Source organism: Panthera onca, chromosome B1, assembly GCF_046562875.1.
Source record: "Panthera onca isolate mPanOnc1 chromosome B1, mPanOnc1 haplotype 2, whole genome shotgun sequence".
In the NCBI taxonomy this organism is placed as follows: Eukaryota; Metazoa; Chordata; class Mammalia; order Carnivora; family Felidae; genus Panthera; species Panthera onca.
In genome coordinates this window covers 99,697,172-99,719,538 of record NC_138342.1, presented here as the reverse complement: position 1 = coordinate 99,719,538, position 22,367 = coordinate 99,697,172, and the positions used below count along the sequence as shown (strand labels likewise).

The 22,367-nt window shown below is 35.9% G+C and overlaps 1 protein-coding gene across 1 annotated transcript in view; it reads right to left on the bottom strand.

Annotated features, from left to right (window-relative positions):
- Positions 1-22,367, bottom strand: part of LOC132692157 (bifunctional heparan sulfate N-deacetylase/N-sulfotransferase 3) — a 182,651-nt gene that overhangs the window by 112,853 nt on the left and 47,431 nt on the right. Inside the window, exon 3 of the mRNA XM_060654300.3 lies at positions 8,697-8,784. Within this exon, the coding sequence (XP_060510283.3) occupies positions 8,697-8,784 (88 nt within the window). The remainder of the gene's footprint in view (positions 1-8,696; positions 8,785-22,367) is intronic.

Genomic DNA, 22,367 nt, shown 5'->3' with positions numbered 1-22,367 from the left:
CTCATTAGCTCTGAGAAGAAGCTACTCAGTATTTAATGAAAAATATGGCATAAACGGGGAAAAAAGGAAATGTAGGAATTGTTATTGGGTAAATTAGAGAAAGCAGAAGGGAAGAAGGGAGAAAGGATGAATTCATAGTGAAGGAAAGAGGCTGAGAAGTGATGAAGTCATAGTAAAACAAGCCAAGCTTGGTGGACTCATGTTTCTCATGCTTGACCTTTTTCTCAAGTTCCTGGAAGCAGACTTTCCATCAAGAAACTCGTATTTCTGGGGCACATGGGTGGCTTAGTCGGTTAAGCATAAGACTGTTGATTTCAGCTCAGGTCAGGATTTCACGGGTTCATGAGATCAGTCCCACATCTCAGGCTCTGTGCTGACCCTGTGGAGCATGCTTGGAATTCTCTCTACTTCTCTCTCTGTGTCTCCCCCACTTGCACACATGCTCTCTCTCTCTCAAAATAAATAAACATTAACAACAACAAAAAGAAACTCCTATTTCCTTGAGAGTCAGCCCTGTTGTTATTCCTCTGATTTCTTCCTTTTTAGTCATGTTTTATTTCCTCTATTTTCCCTGACCAGCAGTTTAGCTGAGTGTGGGAAATTCCACAGTTTTCTTGAGGGGTATGGGACTCTCTTTGTTTCTTCACTGAAGCATGACATGAGAGCACTTTAAGGTGCCTCACCACTTTCCCGGCATATCATAAGATGATATTAATCATCACAAAGTTATGCAACCACACTGAAATTTCAGCCACAACACTGAATCTAATAAACTACTAGAATATAGAATAGTAGGTTCTCCAAATGATGTCCTCTCTGTGTGGAGAAAATCTTCTCTCATATTTTCAAAAATTTCATTTTTCTGATATGACAGGTTTCCATGGTGCCTTACAGGCTAAAGATGGAGGGTGCACTGCTGCTCTGACCCAGCCAACCAAGCCCTGTGCCTGTTACTACTGTTCTTCTATTCATTTTTGCAAGAGAAGGAAGGCAGAGTCCATTGGCAGGAAAAGAATCAGGTCCTATGATTTACTGGGCAAAGAAAGTGACTTACTAAAGATAAAGGTGTAGTATGAGGCTGCACACTCATTCTAATTAAAAAATTTTTTTTTAATTTATTTTTGAGAGAGAGAGAAAGTGAAAGAGAGAGAGAGAGAGAGAGAGAGAGAGAGAGAGAGTCAGGGTGTGAGTGGGGGAGGGGCAGAGACAGAGGGAGACACAGAATCCAAAGCAGGCTCCAGGCTCTGAGCTGTCAGCACAGAAGTTGAGCCTGAGCCGAAGTTGGACACTCGACTGACTGAGCCACCCAGGAGCCCCTTGTTCTAATTTATATAGGAAGAACAAATATTAGTAATGTAGGATGAATAGAATAACATAATACTTCAACAAGGACAGACTTCAGTTTCACTTTCATATGATTAAATACTTGCTAATATAAAGGAACTTTTTTTCTTTATATGTAAAGGGCACCTTTAAATTTAATGTTTTATTTCCCTAATTTTTTCCCTCTTCATCACACACCCATGTTGCCATAATATAGTGAAACAAGGATAGCTTTTAGAGTCAGAGAAGTCTTTAGTTTATTTATAGGTTCCAATACATTTGAATTGTGTGATTGTAGGCAAGTCACATAACCCCTTAATGTCTGTATTTATATAGGTAAAAAGATGGATCGCAATACCTATTTTATTCTTTTTGAGAAGAAGTGGTACTATAATCCTGGCACATATTGGATAATCTAAAATGCCTTTTTCCTTTCTTTTTTTATTTCCTACTCTTGTTCTTCTTGTGTCTTTTTCAGGTCTCCTTGAGTTTCGTTTTATTTTTTTCACAATGATACTGCATTAGAGTGTGGGGGAAGGTGTCACCTGCATGTTATGTGGCAGATGCCAAGACCAAGGCATCATAATTAACTGACTGGCCTGATTAATGAGTCACCAGCTTCGGGTTTCTGAGTGATTATTTTACAGCTCGGGGAAGACTTCTAGAGAGGAATGCAAAGGAATGGGAATATGGAGTCAGGGTTTAGAATCTCTGATGACCCCAATCATTGCAGGGTTTTGAGTACTGCTACCTTTACGTGATAAATATGGTGGCCCTGGTGAAGAAACATTTGTTACATGGGACTGGCGATGCTTAAATACATGTTTTGTTTGTTTGTTTCATTTTTGTTTTTGTTTTTGGACACAAGGATGATGTCATATAGTTTCACCACAATTAAACATCTCTACTTACATCCAAGAGACTCTCCTCTTGCTTAGCATTTTGTATGTCCTCAGGATACCATATTAGCGAAGATTACAATCAGTTACTTATTGCAGTTTTACTGTCCCACACTGAAAAAAGGCATAAGTCTCGTGGGGTTTCCCAGTAATCAGTTTGTTTCTGGCTTCCACCTCTTCTGGATACAGTGAATGTAGGTAGAGGGAGATGAGAGTTCCTAGATTATGAAAAGTCACTCCTCCTACTGCTTTAAATCTCTATTCCCTGTCCCCTGTAACCTATCTTTCCTGCACCTTTCTTGTCATCTCTCCTTTGCTCCTTTTTCTACCTGGACTTTACACAAAGTTTATTTATCAAGACAGTGGAAAGGTAGCTTTGGAAAGATAGCTCAGGCATTTGTTGTTCTTTCCTGAATACCATGGTGAAATCTGCTATTAAAATATTTATACATTTGAATCATGCAGGTATTAGACAAATGATGTCTGCCCTTTGATAGATTTATATAAATTCATAGTAGGCATAAATATATGCCTTTCCCTTTTTCTTTATAACTCTTTCTTATCTGATTTCACTTAATCCTACTTTGGGTATATTTTATATTAGAATTATATTGAGAATAAATGTCTATTGCTTATTATTTTAAACATTACGATAAAAAGCAGTTCAAACATAGCTGTGATGGGCTGTCCTGGGCTCTTGCCACCCTTTTATCTCCTGACTTTTGCCCACCTTTGTTAGAACTGGAGGAAGAGAGAACTAGAAGTCAAATTCCCCAATTTTAAGTGTCATTTCTTAAATTGTTACAAAACTATGCTGAAATCTAATAAAGTTAGCGCAAATTATTATTTATTTTGTATATATTTAAATAACTTATCTTTCAGTATTTTATCTTCAATTTTTCCTGCCATGATATTTAAAATCATCATTGATTGAGACTCTACCTTTTGTCAAGCATTGTGTTAACTGTTTTATAAGCACCATCTCATTTAATTCTCACTACAACCTTATGAGGTAAGGGCTACTACTAACTCTATTCTTCAAATAAGGAAACTGATATTTGGAAAGGTGAAATAATTTGTCCCAAGTCACTGACAAGGTTGGTACAGAAGCCAGTTTCTTACTGGACATTTTTATTGTGAGGTGTGGGAAGTGCTCAAGTAAGGAAAGAGGACAAATATTTCAGAAACAAAAAGGAAGGAGAGCAACTGCCTAGAGACATTCTTTAGCATTCAGCATTGGACAAAAAATTGAGTTGCCAGAAGTTTTTTTTTTTTTTTTTTTAAATTTCTGTTTTGGGAAAGGAAGCTTTTAATTATTCTTAGTATTTTAGAGTGATTTTCTTTCACAACAAAACATGGTCAAATTTTGGTCTCTGACCTATAAATTCTTTTTGTTTTAATTTAGAAATTTATTTTATTTATTTATTTTTATAATTTATTGTCAAGTTAGTTAACAGTGTAGTTTTGGCTTCAGCGGTGGATTCCAGTGATCCATCACTTACCTACAACACCCAGTGCTCATCCCAACAAGTGCCCTCCTCAATGCCCATCACCCATTTTCCCTTCTCCCCCACCCCCCAACCCTGATCAACCCTCAGTTTGTTCTCTGTATCTAAGAGTCTCTTATGGTTTGCCTTCCTCTCTGTTTGTAACTTATTTTTCCTTCCCTTCCCCTATGGTCTTCTGTTAAGTTTCTCAAATTCCACATATGAGTGAAAACATATGGTATCTGTCTTTCTCTGACTGACTTATTTCACTTAGCATAATACCTTCCAGTTCCGTCACATTGTTGCAAATGGCAAGATTTCAATATTTTTCTTTTCTTTTTTTAATGTTTATTTATTTTTGAGAGAGAGTGAGTGAGCAAGTGTGCTAGTGGTGGGCAGGACAGAGAGAGAAGGAGACACAGAATCTGAAGCAGGCTTCAGGCTCTGAGTGTCGGCACAGAGCTTGATGCAGGCTCGAACCACGAACTACAAGATCATGTCCTGAGCCAAAATCAGACGCTTAACTGACTGAGCCACCCAGGAGCCCCAAGATTTCATTTTCCATCGCTGAGTAGTATTCTGGATATATATATATATATATATATATATATATATATATATATATATTATATATATATATTTCTGTATATATATATGTTATATATATTTCTGTGTGTGTGTATATATATATACATATACATATATATATATATATATATATATATATATATGTATATGTATATATATGTATATCTCACATCTTCTAATCCATTCATCATTTGATGGAAATTTGGGATCTTTCCATAATGGGCTCTAAATTCTAACCCAGATAAACAACTCCAAATTCAGAGCCCTTAACTATCATTCATTGACCAAATTTGGATTTTAGAAATAAGATCATCATTTACGAATTCGATATAATATTGCTCTTCACATTGTTAATTAATTCGGTAATATAGTTAGAATTTACCAAGACTGCTGGTTCTCCATGATCTGGGGAAATATACAAACCTAAAGTATCTATAGATAAGGGGAAGGAACCTTTTGCCATTCAGCTTCCTTTATCAAGGATTGCCAATTAAATACTAAAAATGCAATTTATCTAATGCATAAGACTTGGGCTCTGCCTGATCTAAAGTTAAGACTGTTTTTGGCACTTAACTAGCTGTATGACCTTAGGCCCCTCTAAGTTTCTATGTTCTTATCTAGAAACAGGGTAACATAATCTTTAACTCCTAGGATTCATTGAGAAGGTACATGAAAAGTGATTAGCTAAGTACCTAGAATGTGGTGCTGCTCACTAGAAGGGAACTATGATTTTATTTCCTTAATCTCTTTACTTCTCAAAAAATCCACAAATGCTTCGAAAACTAAATATATATCAAACAAGATGGAACCTCTTCCTGAAAGAAAGTCTTACTATTATGATAGTGCTATTTTTCTCCTTCCCTTTGAGATTGAATAAAATAGAATTTTTAATAGGATAAGGAATTACATATTTAGGAAGACAATATAATTCAATTAAACTTTACAATATCTAATTTTTGAAAGATTAGGAGTATTAAACTTTACATCTGTTCCCACTAAAAAATGACTTTATTGGTTTTAGATAAGCCTAGCTAAGTTGTGTGGAAGCTTTCATATCATACGCAGATAACAAGATCCCTTCAAGCCTTGGCCTTAGCTTTCTCCTGTGTTCTACTTTCTTTGGCTTAAGTAGTGGCCATTCTTCTGTGAGCTGTGGGAAATGCCCACGTAGGGGAAAAGGACAAATATTTCAGAAACAAAAAGGAAGGAGAGCAATGGCTAGAGTCAATCTTTCACATTCAGCATTAGGCAAAAAAATAAGTTGCCAGAAGTGTTTTCTTATTTCTATTTCTATTATGTTTGGGAAAGAAAGTTTCCAAGAGTGAATTTCTTTCACAATGCAATGTGGTAAAATTTTATTCTCTGACCTTGTTTCATATAAATACTAATAGTTAAATGGGATTTTACTTTCAGTCAATCATTTGTTCATTAATTCATTTTCAGTAATCATTGTTCTAGTTGCTGGTGTTACAACAGTGAAGACTTCATGGAGTGCTCATTTTAGTAAGCGAAGAGATGCAACAGATAAATAACTTAAAGACAAAGTACACCCACTCATGATAAAACTCTTAGCAATCTAGGAATAGAAGGAGCTCCTTTAAGCTAATAAAGAATGTCTACAAACTAGTCTGTTGAAAGAATTCCCCTTGAGAATAGGGGAAAAAAAAACTATTGAAAGATTTCCACTGACGTCAGGAATAAGACATGTGTCATCATCACCACTTTTACTTAATGTTGTACTGGAGAGCTAACCTAGTGCAATATAGGTAAGGAAAAAAATTCACAAGGCTCAGAAAGGAGGAAGGACTGTTTTATATCCAAAGTTTTATATGATTGTATAAATAGAAAATTTTAAAAAAGCCTACAAAGTACAGAATTAATAAGTGAACATAGCAAGGTTTCTGGATACAAGATCAGTACACAAAATTAATTGTATTTTTACACACCATCAACAAAGAAATGCAAAATGAAATAAAAAACAAGTCACCACTTGATATTGCATCAAAAAGCCCCACCAAGGAATGAATCTAAAAACAGTAAAAGTTTTATCAAGTGCAATTAAAGATGAGCTAAAGGCATTCAAAGATTGGAAGACTCAATATTTAGGATGGCATTTCTACCACAAATTAATAGATTTAATGCAATCTTAATAAAAATTCTACTAATTTCTTTGTGGACATTGGTAAGCTGATTCTAAAAAGTTATATGAAAATGCACAGGGCCAAGAATTTCCAAGGCAATCTTGAAGAAGATGAGCAAAACTGGGTATTAGTATTAAGTATATTAGTATTAGTATTTATTAGCAGAAATTAGTATTAATTACAAAGGTACAGTAAACAAGATCGTGTGACATACACAAATAGATCCAATGAACAGGAGAGTGTAGAGTCCACATATATGGTTATATATGACAATGATGACACTGTGGTGGAGTGGGGAGAGGATGGTCACTTAATACTTGGTGCCAATTAGATATCTTTGTGGAAGAAAGAAGGTATCTTGACCTCTATCTCATACATACAAAAAAATCAACTCCAGATGGATTTCAGATTTGTAAGTTGTAAGAACATAGAAGCATATTTTTATGATTTTATAGTATGCAAAAATATCTTTAAAAAGACACAAAAAATCGACCATACAGGAACAAAAAGATGAACTAGGCTACATTAAGTATTTTTGGTCATCGAAAAACACCATTAGGAATGTGAAAAGAAACCTGAAAAACAGGAGAATGTATATTTGCAACACACGTAACTGACGAAGGGCTCATTAAGAATGTATAAAGAAGAAAAAGAAAAAAATAATACACAAAGAATTTCTACAAATCAACAAGAAAAAGCAAGTAACCTAACAGAAAAAACATCTCAAATAGTTCACAAAAGAGGATCTCCAAATGGCCAATAAATATATGAAATAAGCTCAATGTTACTGCTCATGAAAGAAATGTACATTAAAACCATAAAATATCTCTATGTGCTCACCAGAAAGGCTAAATTTAAAAAGACGAACAATATCAAATGTTAGTGAGAATGTGGAATAACAAGAAAACTCATACACTGTTGGGAATGAAAATCAGTACAACCATTTTGAAAACCTGGCATTTTTCTACTAAAGTTGACCATAAGTGTGCTATATAACTAAAAATTCTACCCCTAGTTGATAACCAAGAGAAAAAAAAATAGTTATAATCTCTGAAGGATAGGTACAAAAGTGTTCTTAACATGATTAGTCAAAAAAAGCCAAAAACTAGAAAAAAAACCCCAACATCTACATTGGAAAGGAATGGAATAAGGAAATTTTGATATATTCAAACAATGGAATGCTATAAAGCAATGAAAATGAAAGAATTACAACTATATACAATAATATGTGTAAAACCAGAATGATATTGAACAGGGACACCTGGGTGGCTCAGTCACTTAATAAAACAAGCTGGATACAAAAGAGCTGATACTGTATGATTCCTTTTACACACATCTCAAAGCCATGCAAAATAGTTTATGATATTAGAAGCCAGGATAGTGGTTTTCTTTGAGAGAGGCTAGTGACTGTGAGGAAGCACAAGGTAGGTGGGTGCAGGGATTCTGGTAGTATTCTCTCTCTTGATTTGCGCTGGTTTCTTAAAATTCATTGAGCACCACATTTACTACTTATTGCACTTTTATATATGTAAGTTATACTTCAGTAGAAAAGGAAGGCCATTATATAATAACATGATGAATAAATGTTCAAACCATAAACATTTTGTAAAGGTTAAAAAATGCTATCTTAAAGGGGCGCCTGGGTGGCTCAGTTGGTTAAGCATCCAACTTTGGCTCAGGTTATAATCTCACAGTTCTTGGGTTTGAGCCCCACGTCGGACTCTGCGCTGGCACCTGAGAGCCTGGAGCCTGCTTCAGATTCTGTCTCCCCCTCTCTCTCTGCCCTTCCCCCACTCGCACTCTGTCTCTCTCAAAAATAAATCAATAAACATTAAGAAAATGATATGCTAAATTGAATTGAATAATATGAGGAAAATAGAATAGGACAGAGACATGGAATGTAGGAAGAGGTAAGAAAAGGTGTCACAAAATTTATTTATTTATATTTATTTATTTATTATTTTAAATTTATTTAATTAAATTCAAATTAGTTAAAATGCAGTGTAGTATTGATTTCAGGAGTAGAACCCAGAGATTCATCACTTACATAGAACACCCAGTGCTCATCCCAACAAGTGCCCTCCTTAATGCCCATCATCCATTTAGCCCATTCCCTACCCACCTCCCCTCCAGCATCCCTCAGTTTGTTCCCTGTATTTAAGAATTTGTTATGGTTTGCCTTCCTCTCTGTTTTTATCTTATTTTTAAATACAGTGGTCAGAGAGGCCTTTGAGAGTAATTAACCGCCTTTTTCTTACCTGTATGGTAAAATTTTCCTGAAAATCCAAGGTTGAACGTAAAATTTGTGATTTGTGCACGCAAAAGATTCTGAGTGTCAAGCAGGGCCTGAAATACATAATTAAAAAACAAAAATCAGGTTAGAAAATGTCATTGAGAAGTTTTAAAAGATATCTTCCTTTTGCATTCAAAGGGTAAAACTACTCCTTTATACATGAGAGAATTAAATGATGGAAAGTACTGTCTTTACCAATTTACAACCGGAGAGATGCTTTCAAGATAACATAAACATATACACATATTTATCCTTCAGCTTGCAATAAATTAGCAAAAAGTGTCAGCTAGAAAAAGGAAGTTACATGAAAAGTTTATTCTGCATGTATTAAAGGAACTGTTATCTAGTACATAAAATATATCTCCTTTCATTTCTCAGGGACATATATCACCAATTGTCAAAAGAAGGACACTCTTTAAGTGAAACTATGCAAGAACATATGTTGAAAGGAAACATTGTTATTTCTCAGATATGCCTTTGGTCTTCAAAATCCAAGACTTTTCAATCTTTAAGTCTTAGATTCCCACAAGGCAGTGATTGTTCTTCAAAAGAGGATATCATGATAAAGTAAATCTCTACTTCGGCCTTTCATTAAAAAACAAACAAACAGGGGCGCCTGGGTGGCTCAGTCGGTTGAGCGGCTGACTTCGGCTCAGGTCACGATCTTGCGGTCTGTGAGTTCGAGCCCCGCATCGGGCTCTGTGCTGACAGCTCAGAGCCTGGAGCCTGTTTCGGATTCTGTGTCTCCCTCTCTCTTACCCTCCCCCGTTCATGCTCTGTCTCTCTCTGTCTCAAAAATAAATAAACATTAAAAAAACAAACAGTCCTACTTTTGAAGGTAAAACTTTTTAAAACAGTTTTAATTATTACATCTTATAAAGTATTTACCATGCTACGAATTAAAAAAAAAAATTTAAGGCTATTTATATTGAGAGAGATAGAGACAGTATGAGCAGGGGACGAGCAGAAAGAGAGGGAGAGAAGGAAAATCCCAAGCAGGCTCTGAACTGTCAGGACAGAGCTCGATGTGGGACTCAAACTCATGAAATCATGAGATCATGACCTGAACTGAAACCGAGAATCGGATGCTTAACTGACTGAACCACTCAGGCACCCTCATGCTATGAATTTTTAATGGACTTATTTTCTTTCTGCTCCTTCTTTTCTTCCTCATTATTTAAATTCCTATTCTTATATTTCTTTTCTCCCTGCCACCCTCCCTACACAGACAACTAGGCAGAAAGTAACACTATAGACTATATTTGTGAAAGATCTTAGTTAATAACTTATTTTACGCATGAGGAAACTGAGGAGAAATGAGTTGCCCATTTTCACAGGTAAAATTAGTGGTAAATTGTAGACTAAGGATATAGATTGCCTGATTCCATATTAGGTACCCCTTTTCCCACTTTCCATAGTTACAACTGGGTCCACAATAAAATCTTCTTATTTTAGCAGCATAGCTGACACCTGGAAGCCTTGCCCCATCATGTTCAAGGTCTCAGTCTTTATTGGGGAGCTAAATAGATACACCTTTTATTCAGAGATTATCCCTTATCTGTGGACATAAGTGATTCTCCTTATTGTGTAAAAACAGAGGAAGAGGACTTCTGAATCTCTATTTAAATTCGTCTGGCCAATGGTAATTTTCCAAAATTTAGGTATCCAAGTCTTCTTTTTCTATCACTGCTCTGTTTACATGAACAACTTACTTTGACTGAACAACTGAACCATAAAATATGTGGGTCCTGAGGGCACTCAAAGATAGAAGACACGTTTGTTTGTGGATTTCCACACCTAAGTATAGAAACAAAGGGTTAATCATGGCAATGTCATTAGGGACAGGTTAGATTCTGTCATTGCAAGGCCTGGGCATGGATTGGACAGGGAAAGGAGAATTTGGCCAGCTCAGCAGTGACAAAGTGAGTAATGGGACACAGAATCTTATTGTATAAAGGGGTGGGGAGTGGTGCTGCCTGGATGTAGGGTGTGAGACTTTCTCATTCTGTCCTTATGGAAGGAACATAAGGTATAGAATAGGAAGGTATGGATTTATTTATTTATTTATTTATTCACTTAATTAAAGTTTATTTATTTATTTTGAGAGAGAGAGGGCACGAACTGTGAGATCATGACCTGAGCTGAAACCAAGAGTTGGACGCTTAACTGACTGAGCCACCCAGGTGCCCCGGAAGGTATGGATTTAAATGCCAGCTCAGGGACTTATCGTGAAGTCATGTAAGACTTGGGAGTCAGATTCCCTCAGCTGAAATTCTGGATCTGTCTCTATTCAGTATTGGGCATGCTATTAACATTTTTAGACCTCAGACTCATCACATGTAAAGTATGAATAATAATAATTACCTCAAAGCACAGTTGTGAGGGTTACATGCTTTTATGCTCTTGACATAGTGACTGGCATATAATAGGTGGTCAACAATGATTAGTTCCTGCTCCTCTCTTATTGCTGCTGCTACTATCAGTACTATTAATAAGATTGTTGTTATTGTTAGTGATGTTAGACAATTAATATTCTCTGAAATTTTCTCTTCATTTGTTAGAGTGAAGATAATTATCTAACTCACAAAGTTGTGATGAGGATTCTAAAAGGGATAATATATGTAGGAGTGCTTGACAAGCTTTTTAAAAAAGCGGCCTAAAGTATTAGGTGTTGATATAGTTATCAGCAATTATATATTTTATGTATATCATTATATATTACTAATAATTATGTCATCTATTTGTCTCATTAGTTAAAAGTTGTTTTCCTCATTTCTCATTTTATTTGTCTTCAGTCTCCTCTAGGCTTCCCTCTTCCCTTCTTTTTAATTTCTTCTCCCCATTTGAATATTCTAGCTAGCTCTTCTTATTGTTCCTTCCCGTTAGATCTTGTCTTCTTCTTTATACATCTTACTTACTTCATTTATTCATTTTACTCACTTTATTCAATGGTTAAAGTATAGATTTGAAATTCATTTTAAAATAATTTCTTATGTGTTCAATGCTTTAACCTTAAAGTTGGAAGTTTTTTCTTTTTGTCTCTTTGAAAAAGTCTTTAGCTAACCTTGAGCTTTGCTATATGACCCTTGATTGCCTTTTAAAACTAATCTTTACAATACTTGATAAGAAAGCAAACAAACAAACAAACCTAGCTTGTTCTTTGGCCTTTGAAGCTAAATAATGTACCTGTGAACTAACCTCTAAATCAACTAGAATACATTGATTCAAATTATTGAACTAGCCATGATTATGCAGATTTGAGTTGGCATTTTACACATTTATCTGACATTCTAGAAACAAACACTAAAACACATAAAAGATATACTGAAACAGACAGTAGATACTACATTATGCTTATATCTGGGGAAGAGGGAAATTTATTTCTAGAGGATATTTTATATACTTAAGATAAGCTATAATATTTCTTATCTCTTATACTGTTGTTTTTAGAAGCCAGATTTGGGGGGGGTATATGAAAACAATGTTATATGTTCATCCACTATTCCATCTTTTCAAAATAGGCTTCTGAAGTGCTAGAAGCTAGAACACCCAGCAATGTTCTTAGATTATATCCTTTTCATTGAACTCTTCATTGCTAGAATGATTTTATTCAGCATTAGTCTATTTAAAACTGAGCTAGTCTATTATTACTATGAACAAAGTATTATAAAAATCATATAAATGATTTTTTGCTTTATTCTCTATGTGCAACATGTCAAAAGTGCTGTGATAATATCTAGAAGTATAATCATGATAAGCCAAATCAGTGTTCTCATATCAAATTCAGAAAACCAAATGCATTTTGGGCAGGCAAACCCTCTCATGTGTAGAGTATGTTGGTCACGGAGGAGGTAAAGAATCACAACCACCTGCAGAGGTACCATTCAGTGGTCTCCTCCAATCCAAGAACCCTAGGAACAGATTTCTATTGTCAGAAATAGTTTGATTATTGAAAAATGGTACTTGTATTTTTAACTGTTCTGAAACTTTGTATATAATTAGCAAGGTAATCTACAATTCCAGGCATCAGTAATTACTTTTAAAATAAAACACTACTAACCTTACACCTAAAGGAGCTAGAAAAAGAACAGCAAATAAAGCCTATGCCAGCAGAAGAAGGGAAATAACAAAGATTAGAGCAGAAATGAACGATATATAAACAACAACAACAACAACAAAACCAGTAGAGGGGCGCCTTGGTGGCTCTGTTGGTTAAGCACCTGGCTTTGGCTAAGGTCATGACCTTGCAGTTTGTGAGTTTGAGCCCCACATTGGGCTCTGCGCTGACAAATCTCAGAGCCTGAAGTCTGCTTCAGATTCTGTGTCTCCCTCTGTCTCTCTCTGCCCCTCCCCTGCTCACACTTTGTCTCTCTCTCTCTCAAAAATGAATAAACTTCAAACAAACAAACAAACAAACAAACAAACAGTAGAACAGATCAACAAAACTAAGAGCTGGTTCTTGGAAAGATTTAACAAAATTGATAAACCCCAAGCCAGACTTATCAAAAAGGAAAGAGAAAGGAACCAAACAGATAAAATCACAAATGAAAAAGAGATCACAACCAACACCATAGAAATACAATTATAAGACAATACTATGAAATATTATATGCCAACAAAACTGGGAAATCTGGAAGAAATGGACAAATTCCTAGAAACATACAAGCTACCAAAACTGAAACAGGAAAAAAATAGAAAATTTGACAGACCCATTATCAGCAAAGAAATTGACTCAGTAATCAAAAATCTCCCAACAAATCTGTGCCAAAAGGTTTCCCAGGGGAATTCTACCAGACATTTAAACAAGAGTTAATATCTATTCTCAAACTGTTCAAAAAAATAGAAATGGAAGGAAAGCTTCCAACCTCATTCTATGAGGCCAGCATTACCTTGATTCCAAAACCAGACAAAGACCCCTCTAAAAAGGAGAATTATAGGCCAATATCCCTGATGAACCTGGATGCAAAAATTCTCAAAAAGATACTAGCAAATTGAATCCACTAGTACATTAAAAGAATTATTCACCATGATCAAGTGGGATTTATTCCTGGGCTGCAGGGCTGGCTCAGTATTCACAAATCAATGTGATATACCACATTACTAAAAGAAAGGGTAAGAACAATATGATCTTATCAATAGATGAAGAAAAAGCATTTGACAAAATACAGCATTGTTCCTTGATAAAAATCCTCAAGAAAGTAGGGATAGAAAGACTATACCTCAACATCATAAAGGCCATATGTGAAAAACCCACAGATAATATCTTCCTCAATGGGGAAAAATTGAGAGCTTTTCCTCTGTGGTCAGGAACATGACAGGGGTATCCACCCTCACCAGTGTTGTTCAACATAGTACTGGAAGTCCTAGCCACAGCAATCAGACAACAAAAATAAATAAAAGGCATACAAACTGGAAAAAATGAAGTAAAACTCTCACTCTTCACAGATGACGTGATATTTGATGTGGAAAAGCCAAAAGAGTCCAACAGAAAACTGCTAGAACTGATACGTGAATTCAGCAACGTTGCAAGATATAAAATCAATGTACAGATCGGTTGCATTTCTAGACACCAATAATGAAGCAGCAGAAAGAGATATCAAGAAATCGATCCTATTTACATTTGCACCCAAAACTGTCAGATACCAAGGAATAAACCTCACCAAAGAGGTATGCTGAAAACTATAGAAAGCTTAATGAAAGAAATTGAAGAAGACACAAAGAAATAGAAAAGCATGCCATGTTCATGGATTGGAAGAACAAATATCGTTAAAATGTCGATAGTACCCAAAGCAGTCTACACATTCAGTGCAATCCCTATCAAAATAACACCAGCGTTCTTCATAGAGCTAGAACAAACAATTCTAAAATTTGTATGGAACCACAAAAGACCCCGAATAGCCGAGGTAATGTTTAAAAGGAAATCCAAACATGGAGGCATCACATTTCCAGACTTCAAGCTGTATTACAAAGCTGTAATCATCAAACAAAATGGTACTGGCACAAAACTAGAGACAGAGATCAATGGAACAGAATAGAGAACCCACAAATGGACTCACAAATGTATGGCCAACTAATCTTCAACAAAGCAGGAAAGAATATCCAATGGGAAAGAGTCTTCACAAATGGTATTGGCAAAACGGGACGACAACGTGCAGAAGAATGAAACTGGACCACTTTCTTACACCATACACAAAAATATATTCAAAATGGATGGAAGACCTAAATGTAAGACAGAAAACCATCAAAATCCTAGAGGAGAAAACAGGCAGCAACCTCTTTGACTTTGGTTGCAGCAGCTTCTTACTAGACATGCCTCTGGAGGCAAGGGAAACAAAAACAAAAATGAACTATTGGGACCTCATCAAGATAAAAAGCTTCTGCACAGCAAAGGAAACAATCAACAAAACTAAAAGGCAACTTTTAGAATGGGAGAAGATATTTTCAAATCACATATCAGATAAAGGGTTAGTATCCAAAAATCTATAAAGAAATTACCAAATTCAATACCCAAAAATGACAAATAATCCAGTGAAGAAAGGGGCAGAAGACCTGAATAGACACTTTTCCAAAGACATCCAGATGGCTAACTGACACATGAAAAGATGGTCAACATCACTCATCATCAGGGAAATAGAAATCAAAATCACACTGAAATACCACCTCACGCTGGTCAGAGTGGCTAAAATTAACAAGGCAGGCAACAACAGATGCTGGTGTGGATGTGGAGAAACAGGAACCCTCTTGCACTGTTGGTGGGAATGCAAACTGGTGCAGCCACTCTGGAAAACAGTATGGAGGTTCCTCAAAAAATTAAAAATAGAACTACTCTATGACCCATCAATTGCACTACTAGGTATTTATCCAGAAGATACAAAAATGATGACTCGGAAGGGCACATGCACCCTAATGCTATCAGCAACAGCCAAATTATGGAAGGAGCCCAAATGTCCCTTGACTGATGGATGGATAAAAAGGATGTGGTGTGTATGTACACACACACACACACACACACATACACACACACACACATTGGAATTTTACTTGGCTCAAAAAGAATGAGATCTTACCATTTGCAACATTGTGGATGAAACTAAGTGAAATAGGTCAGGGAAAGACAAATACATGATTTCACTCATATGTGGAACTTAAGAAACAAAACAGATAAACATAGAGGAAGGGAAGGAAAAATAAGATAAAAAGAGAGAGGGAGGCAAACCATGAAAGACTCTCAAATACAGAGAACAAACTCAGGGTGGCTGGAGAAGCGGTGGGTGGAGGGATGGGCTAAATGGGAGATGGGCGTTAAGGAGGGCACTTGTTGGGATGAGCACTGGGTGTTACATGAAAGTGATGAGTCACTAAATTCTACTCCTGAAACCAATACTACGCTATATATTAAGTAACTTGAATTTAAATAAATAAAAAATAAATAAAATAACACATTACTTTTTCTAGTTAAAAAAATTAAAATCACTAATAAATCCACCTTTTAAGGCAAATTAATATTATGATGAATTCTTTCCTAATTTTACCAATAACTACATATACCTAAGTATAGACAGATATATAGATATATAGGTAAGTGAGATTAGAGCCATGAGGCAAAAATTAGAACTGTACCTATTATTACTAAAAATACAGAGTTTTGAATTTTGCTTTTGTCATCTAATAGTACATTCTGAGCTTTCTCTGGTCACATTAACTTCCCCAAACCAAATTTGTTAATGGGTGCAGAATACTGCATCAAATTGGTACCTTATAATTAACCATTTCATCTTACTGTTGTATGTTTTGGCTGTTTATATTTTTTGTCTAATATAAATACTGCTCTGTGTACCAATACATATTTATATACCAATGAAGTAGCCATTTCTGCAGGAGATAAGAAGATAAGAATAATTCTGTTTATTCTTTGGCAAACAAAACAACTTTCCAGCAAATTTGAAGATGCTCATGAAAGCATTAAAAGAGAACATAATATTCAGTTAAAATTACAAGAGAATTGCACAATGAATATAGTTTAACATGAAAATTTGACTATTTTCAAAATGATTCTTTCAAATCTTGAATCTATATGCTACCCCACTAACTTAGTTTTTTGAGGCTTCATTCTACAAAGCCAAAAACACGTGCAGGCATTAAAAGATCTAGTTGAAGGCCAAGAAGATCTAATTTAAAGACATTGAGCTCTGAGAACTAAGCAAAATGGGAGCTTTTATATATCTTTGGATTTTCTCCAACTTCCCTTAACAGAATGAATATATCAATTAAAGTAAATCAATGAGACGAAGTTTAAAAATAACTGCAAAAACGTTTTATATGGAGATTCATGTTAGTATTCATTACAGTGTGACATTCTTTGAGGGAACATTTGCTAATTTTGTGTTTCTTATCTATGCTTCACAGATAATATTTTGACCTGTTTCCTCTTTTATAAGGTAACTGAAAGAGTGGGTGAGCCAAATTAAAACTGGGGAAGAAAGTTTAGTGCTGAGTGTGGTTTTTTAGCAGCAGGCACAGATAGTGTTTCAGCACAGAATTTTTAGAGTTAACATTTTCCTAATCAAACATTTCCTAAATATAAATATATACAATGTATCTGTATCTCATAAAGTAAATGAGAACAATTAGGCAGCTAATTGCAAAATCTTGTATTTATCTATGTATCTATCCACACACAAACATGCACACTCAGGCATCACAGGTATATAATGTAAAAGATCATTATTCCCATTTCAGACACAATAGACATGATTTACATAAAGTGACTTTCCCCTAGTCATAATTAAGTGTTGAAGAAGTGATTCAAACAAGGATTTGGATTGCAAAGCTCACTGCTTCTGTTGTCCATAGAAAGAACAAGGATACTAACACTGAACACTCTTACCACTGGCATACAGAGCCACTGGTGACAAAATCCACTAGAAGGAAATAAGGGATGGCTTTTTGTATCACTTTAGCCAACTAATTGTCACTCTTAGTTTCCAAATCCTAAAGGAATGAGGGGGATGGGAAGACTAGATTGGTCAGTGAATACCCAGCCAAACTAGGATTGTTTATCTACTGGCATGCATATTAAAGAACAGTCACTCAGTGCACCCTGTGTGGAGCTAGACAGTAGGATGCTGAAGGGCTTTAACGCCATAGCTGGCACCTTGGTCTCCTTACCGGTATAGAACTAGAAAGGCTTTCTATAGAAGACCTGTTCTCAGACCAGAAAAACACCGAAATTTGCTGAAAACAGTTAGCTAGGCATAATATTAGAGTGAAGGCATCTTGCACAATTAGAGGGAAGACAGCTTTAGAGGAAAACAATGAGCAATAAAGCCGGGACCAACTACATTACTTGACCTGCCTATGAAGTGACACTGAGGTTGGAAATCAGAAGGAGATGCAGGCATGTTGGGTAGGCCAGTGGAGTACATAAGATTTGGCCACTTGTTGTAACAGTATTTAAACTCTCTTGACAAGGAACTGGTAGACCTAGAGCTGTACTACCTGACAGTAACATTCCTAATGGTAAATCAATCATTCAGTGTTTAGTTGACTATTTTCTAAATTTGAAGTCTACACACAAAAAGGGGGAAACTATATCCTGCTAACTTAAAATATAAATACCAAAGGTGGGAGTGTGTTTTCTACATTTTACATGAGCCTCATCACATTTGGGAAAATGGATACGGAACTTTCAGCTGGGAATTTGCTAAGTATAGTCAGGTGTTTTAAAGATTATCCTGCTTATTACTGACATTACATTAAGTCATGGCCACCATATGCTGAATGTTTAGACCTTGAGTGTGGCCTCATGAACATGGGCATGATTAATAAACAGCAGGTTTGGAATCAGAATGCGGTAGGAGTCTGACTCTGCCATTTGACTACTGCACAAGTCTGGACAAGTTTTTGAACCTCTCAGATCAGTTTCCTTCTCTGGGAAATAGTGACAACAATATACTGCTCATGGGTTAGGTATAAAGATCACATGGGAAAATGGATATATGGCCCTAAAACCTTTCCTAGCACATGGAGGTGGAGTTTTAGCTCTGTGGATGGAATCATTTCTCCCTTCCTCTGAACCTTATCCTAAATCAGGCATATGCCCCAAATTTTAAATGGTATTTTCAAATTGGACCTTAGTACTTTCAGGGATGTCTAATCAGCACTGAGGATTTTAAGCAAAAGAGGAAGATGATGCAAGTAGCTATATCACAGTAACTTTTACAAGGCTTTGTATTCCTTTCTGAGTGAATTCTTCATTCTCCCACTCAATGTTCAGGTATTTTATTGTTTGTTTTGCCGGAACAGATTAAGGACAAAGGTTTGTGTGAAAGTCAAGGAGAAAATAGTTACATAGTAATCTTAAATTATTTCTGTTACATACTTACACTGGTACAGAGCATACATTATACATAACCTCTAAATTATACAGATGAGAGATGGTTTTGCTAGAACATTTGTTGACACAAAAGTGGCAAATAATGATATGTGAGTGGGAAAATAAAGAACAATTAAGTATGTGCTATTCTCACTAAGTGTTCACTTGAAATTGTTATGCATATTCTATTCAGTTTATGGTTGATATACTAAAGTAGTCAAAATATTAATGTACTTAAAAAAGGAAATAAACATAAAAAGTAGTTCAGTTTAGGCGCACCTGGGTGGCTCAGTCGGTTAAGCGCCCAACTTCGGCTCATGTCACAATCTCATGGTTTGTGAGTTTGAGTCTGGCCTCAGGCTCTTTGCTGACAGCTCGGAGCCTGGAACCTGCTTCAGATTCTGGGTCTCCCTCTCTGTGCCCCGCCCCTGCTCAAACTCTGCCTCTCTCTACCTCTCTCAAAAACAAACATTAAAAAAATTTTTTTTAAAAGTAGTTCAGTTTCTTACAATATGGTATCTTTAGGAAAATGTAAGCTATATCTCACACATTCAGTTATAGACAAAAAGGTTTTTACGAGTTATAAAAAACATAATTTTGATGCTTTAATAATTTAAAATACTTGCTTTTAGCAGCAAAGCAGAAAAGGAAGCATAGCTCTAGGATGCCATATGAGGGGACTGAGGCATGTCAACCCACTTACTATTATTTCATAGTAAATTAGATTTCCACTAATTGTTGCAGAGGTATGTTGGAAATCCCTTAAATACCATATTTGCTTTTCTTTTTTTTTTAATTAAGTTTTTAAAAATTTTAATGCCAGTATAATTAACATATAGTGTTATATTAGTTTCAGGTGTACAATATAGTGACTCAACACTTCTGTACATTACTCAGTGCTCATCATGATAAGTGCACTCTTTAATCCCCATCACCTATGTCACCCACCCCCCCAACAACCTTCCCTCTGGTAACCATCACTTTGTTCTCTATAGTTAAGAGTCTGTATCTTGAATTCTCTCTCTCTCTCTCTCTCTTTCTCTCTCTTTTCCTTTGCTTGTTTTGTTTCTTAAATTCCACATGTGAGTAAAATCATATGACATTTGTCTTTCTCTGACTGACTTATTTCACTTAGCATAATACTCTCTAGCTACATCCATGTCATTGAAAATGGCAAGATTTCGTTCTTATATTTTGTGGCTGAGTAATATTCCATTTACATATATACCACCTCATTTTTAATTTTTTTTAAGTTTATTTATTTATTTTTGGCAGAGAGACAGAGCAAGTGGGGGAGGGGCAGAGAGAGAAGGAGAGAGAGAATCCCAAGCAGGCTCCACACTGTCAGCACAGAGCCCAATGTGGGTCTCAAAATCACAAAATGTGAGATCATGACCTGCGATGAAACCAAGAGTCACTTAGCCTACTAAGCCACCCAAGTGCCCCTATACCACCTCATTTTTTTTTAATATGAAATTTATTGTCAAATTGGTTTCCATACAACACCCAGTGCTCATCCCAACAGGTGCCCTCCTCAATACCTATCACCCACCCTCCCCTTCCTCTCATCCCCCATCAACCCTCAGTTTATTCTCAGTTTTTAAGGGTCTCTTATGTTTTGGCTGCCTCTCTCTCTAACCTTTTTTTTTCCTTCCCCTCCCTCATGGTCTTCTGTTAAGTTTCTCAGGATCCAAAGAGTGAAAACATAAGGTATCTGTCTTTCTCCGACTGACTTATTTCACTTAACATAACACTCTCCAGGTCCATCCACGTTGCTACAAAAGGCCAGATTTCATTCTTTCTCATTGCCACGTAGTATTCCATTGTGTATATAAACCACAATTTATTTATCCATTCATCACTTGATGGACATTTAGGGTCTTTCCATAATTTGGCTATTGTTGAAAGTGCTGCTATAAACATTGGGGTACAAGTGCCCCTATACATCAGCACTCCTGTATCCCTTGGGTAAATTCTAGCAGTGCTATTGCTGGGTCATAGGGTAGATCTATTTAATTTTTTCAGGAACCTCCACACTGTTTTCCAGAGCGGCTGCACCAATTTGCATTCCCACCAACAGTGCAAGAGGGTTCCTGTTTCTCCACATCCTTGCCAGCATCTATAGTCTCCTGATTTGTTCATTTTAGCCACTCTGACTGGCGTGAGGTATAACACCTCATTTTTATTTATTCATCAGTCAGTGGACATTTGGGCTGTTTCCACAATTTGGCTATTGTGGATACAATTGTAGATAATGCTCCTGCTGTAAACACTGGGGCCACATGTATGGCTTTGAATTAGTATTTTTGTATTCTTTTAGTAGTATAATTGCTGGATCATAGGATAGTTCCATTTTAACTTTTTAAGGAACCTGCACACTGTTTTCCAGAGTGGCTACACTAGTTTGCATTTCCACTAACAGTGCAAGAGGGTTCCCCTTTCTCCACATCCTCACCAACACCCGTTGTTTCTTGTGTTGTTGATTTTAGCGATTCTGAGAGGTGTGAGGTGATATTTTATTGTAGTTTTGTTTTGCATTTCCCTAATGATAAGTGATGTTGAAAATCTTTTCATGTTTGTTGGCTATATGTACGTCATCTTTGGAAATGTCTGTTCATGTCTTCTCCCCATTTTTAATTGGATTATTTGTTTTTTGGGTGTTGAGTTGTATCAGTTCTTTATATATTTTGAATACTAACCCTTTATCATTAATGTCATTTGCAAATATCTTCTATCATTCCAAAAGTTGCCTTTTAGTTTTGTTGATTATTTCTTTCACTGTGCAGAAGCTTTTTGTTTTGATGTAGTCCCAATAGTTTATTTTTGTGTTTGTTTTGCTTGCCTCAGGATACATGTCTAGAAAGAAGTTGCTAAGGCCAATATCAAAGAAGTTACTGCCTCTGTTCTCTTCTAGGATTTTTGATGGTTTTCTGTCTTACATTTAGGTCTTCCATCCATTTTGAATATATTTTTGTGTATGGTGTAAGAAAGTGGTCCAGTTTCATTCTTCTGCACGTTGTTGTCCCGTTTTGCCAATACCATTTGTGAAGACTCTTTCCCATTGGATATTCTTTCCTGCTTTGATGAAGATTAGTTGGCCATACATTTGTGAGTCCATTTGTGGGTTCTCTATTCTGTTCCATTGATCTCTGTCTCTAGTTTTGTGCCAGTACCATTTTGTTTGATGATTACAGCTTTGTAATACAGCTTGAAGTCTGGAAATGTGATGCCTCCATCTTTGGATTTCCTTTTAAACATTAC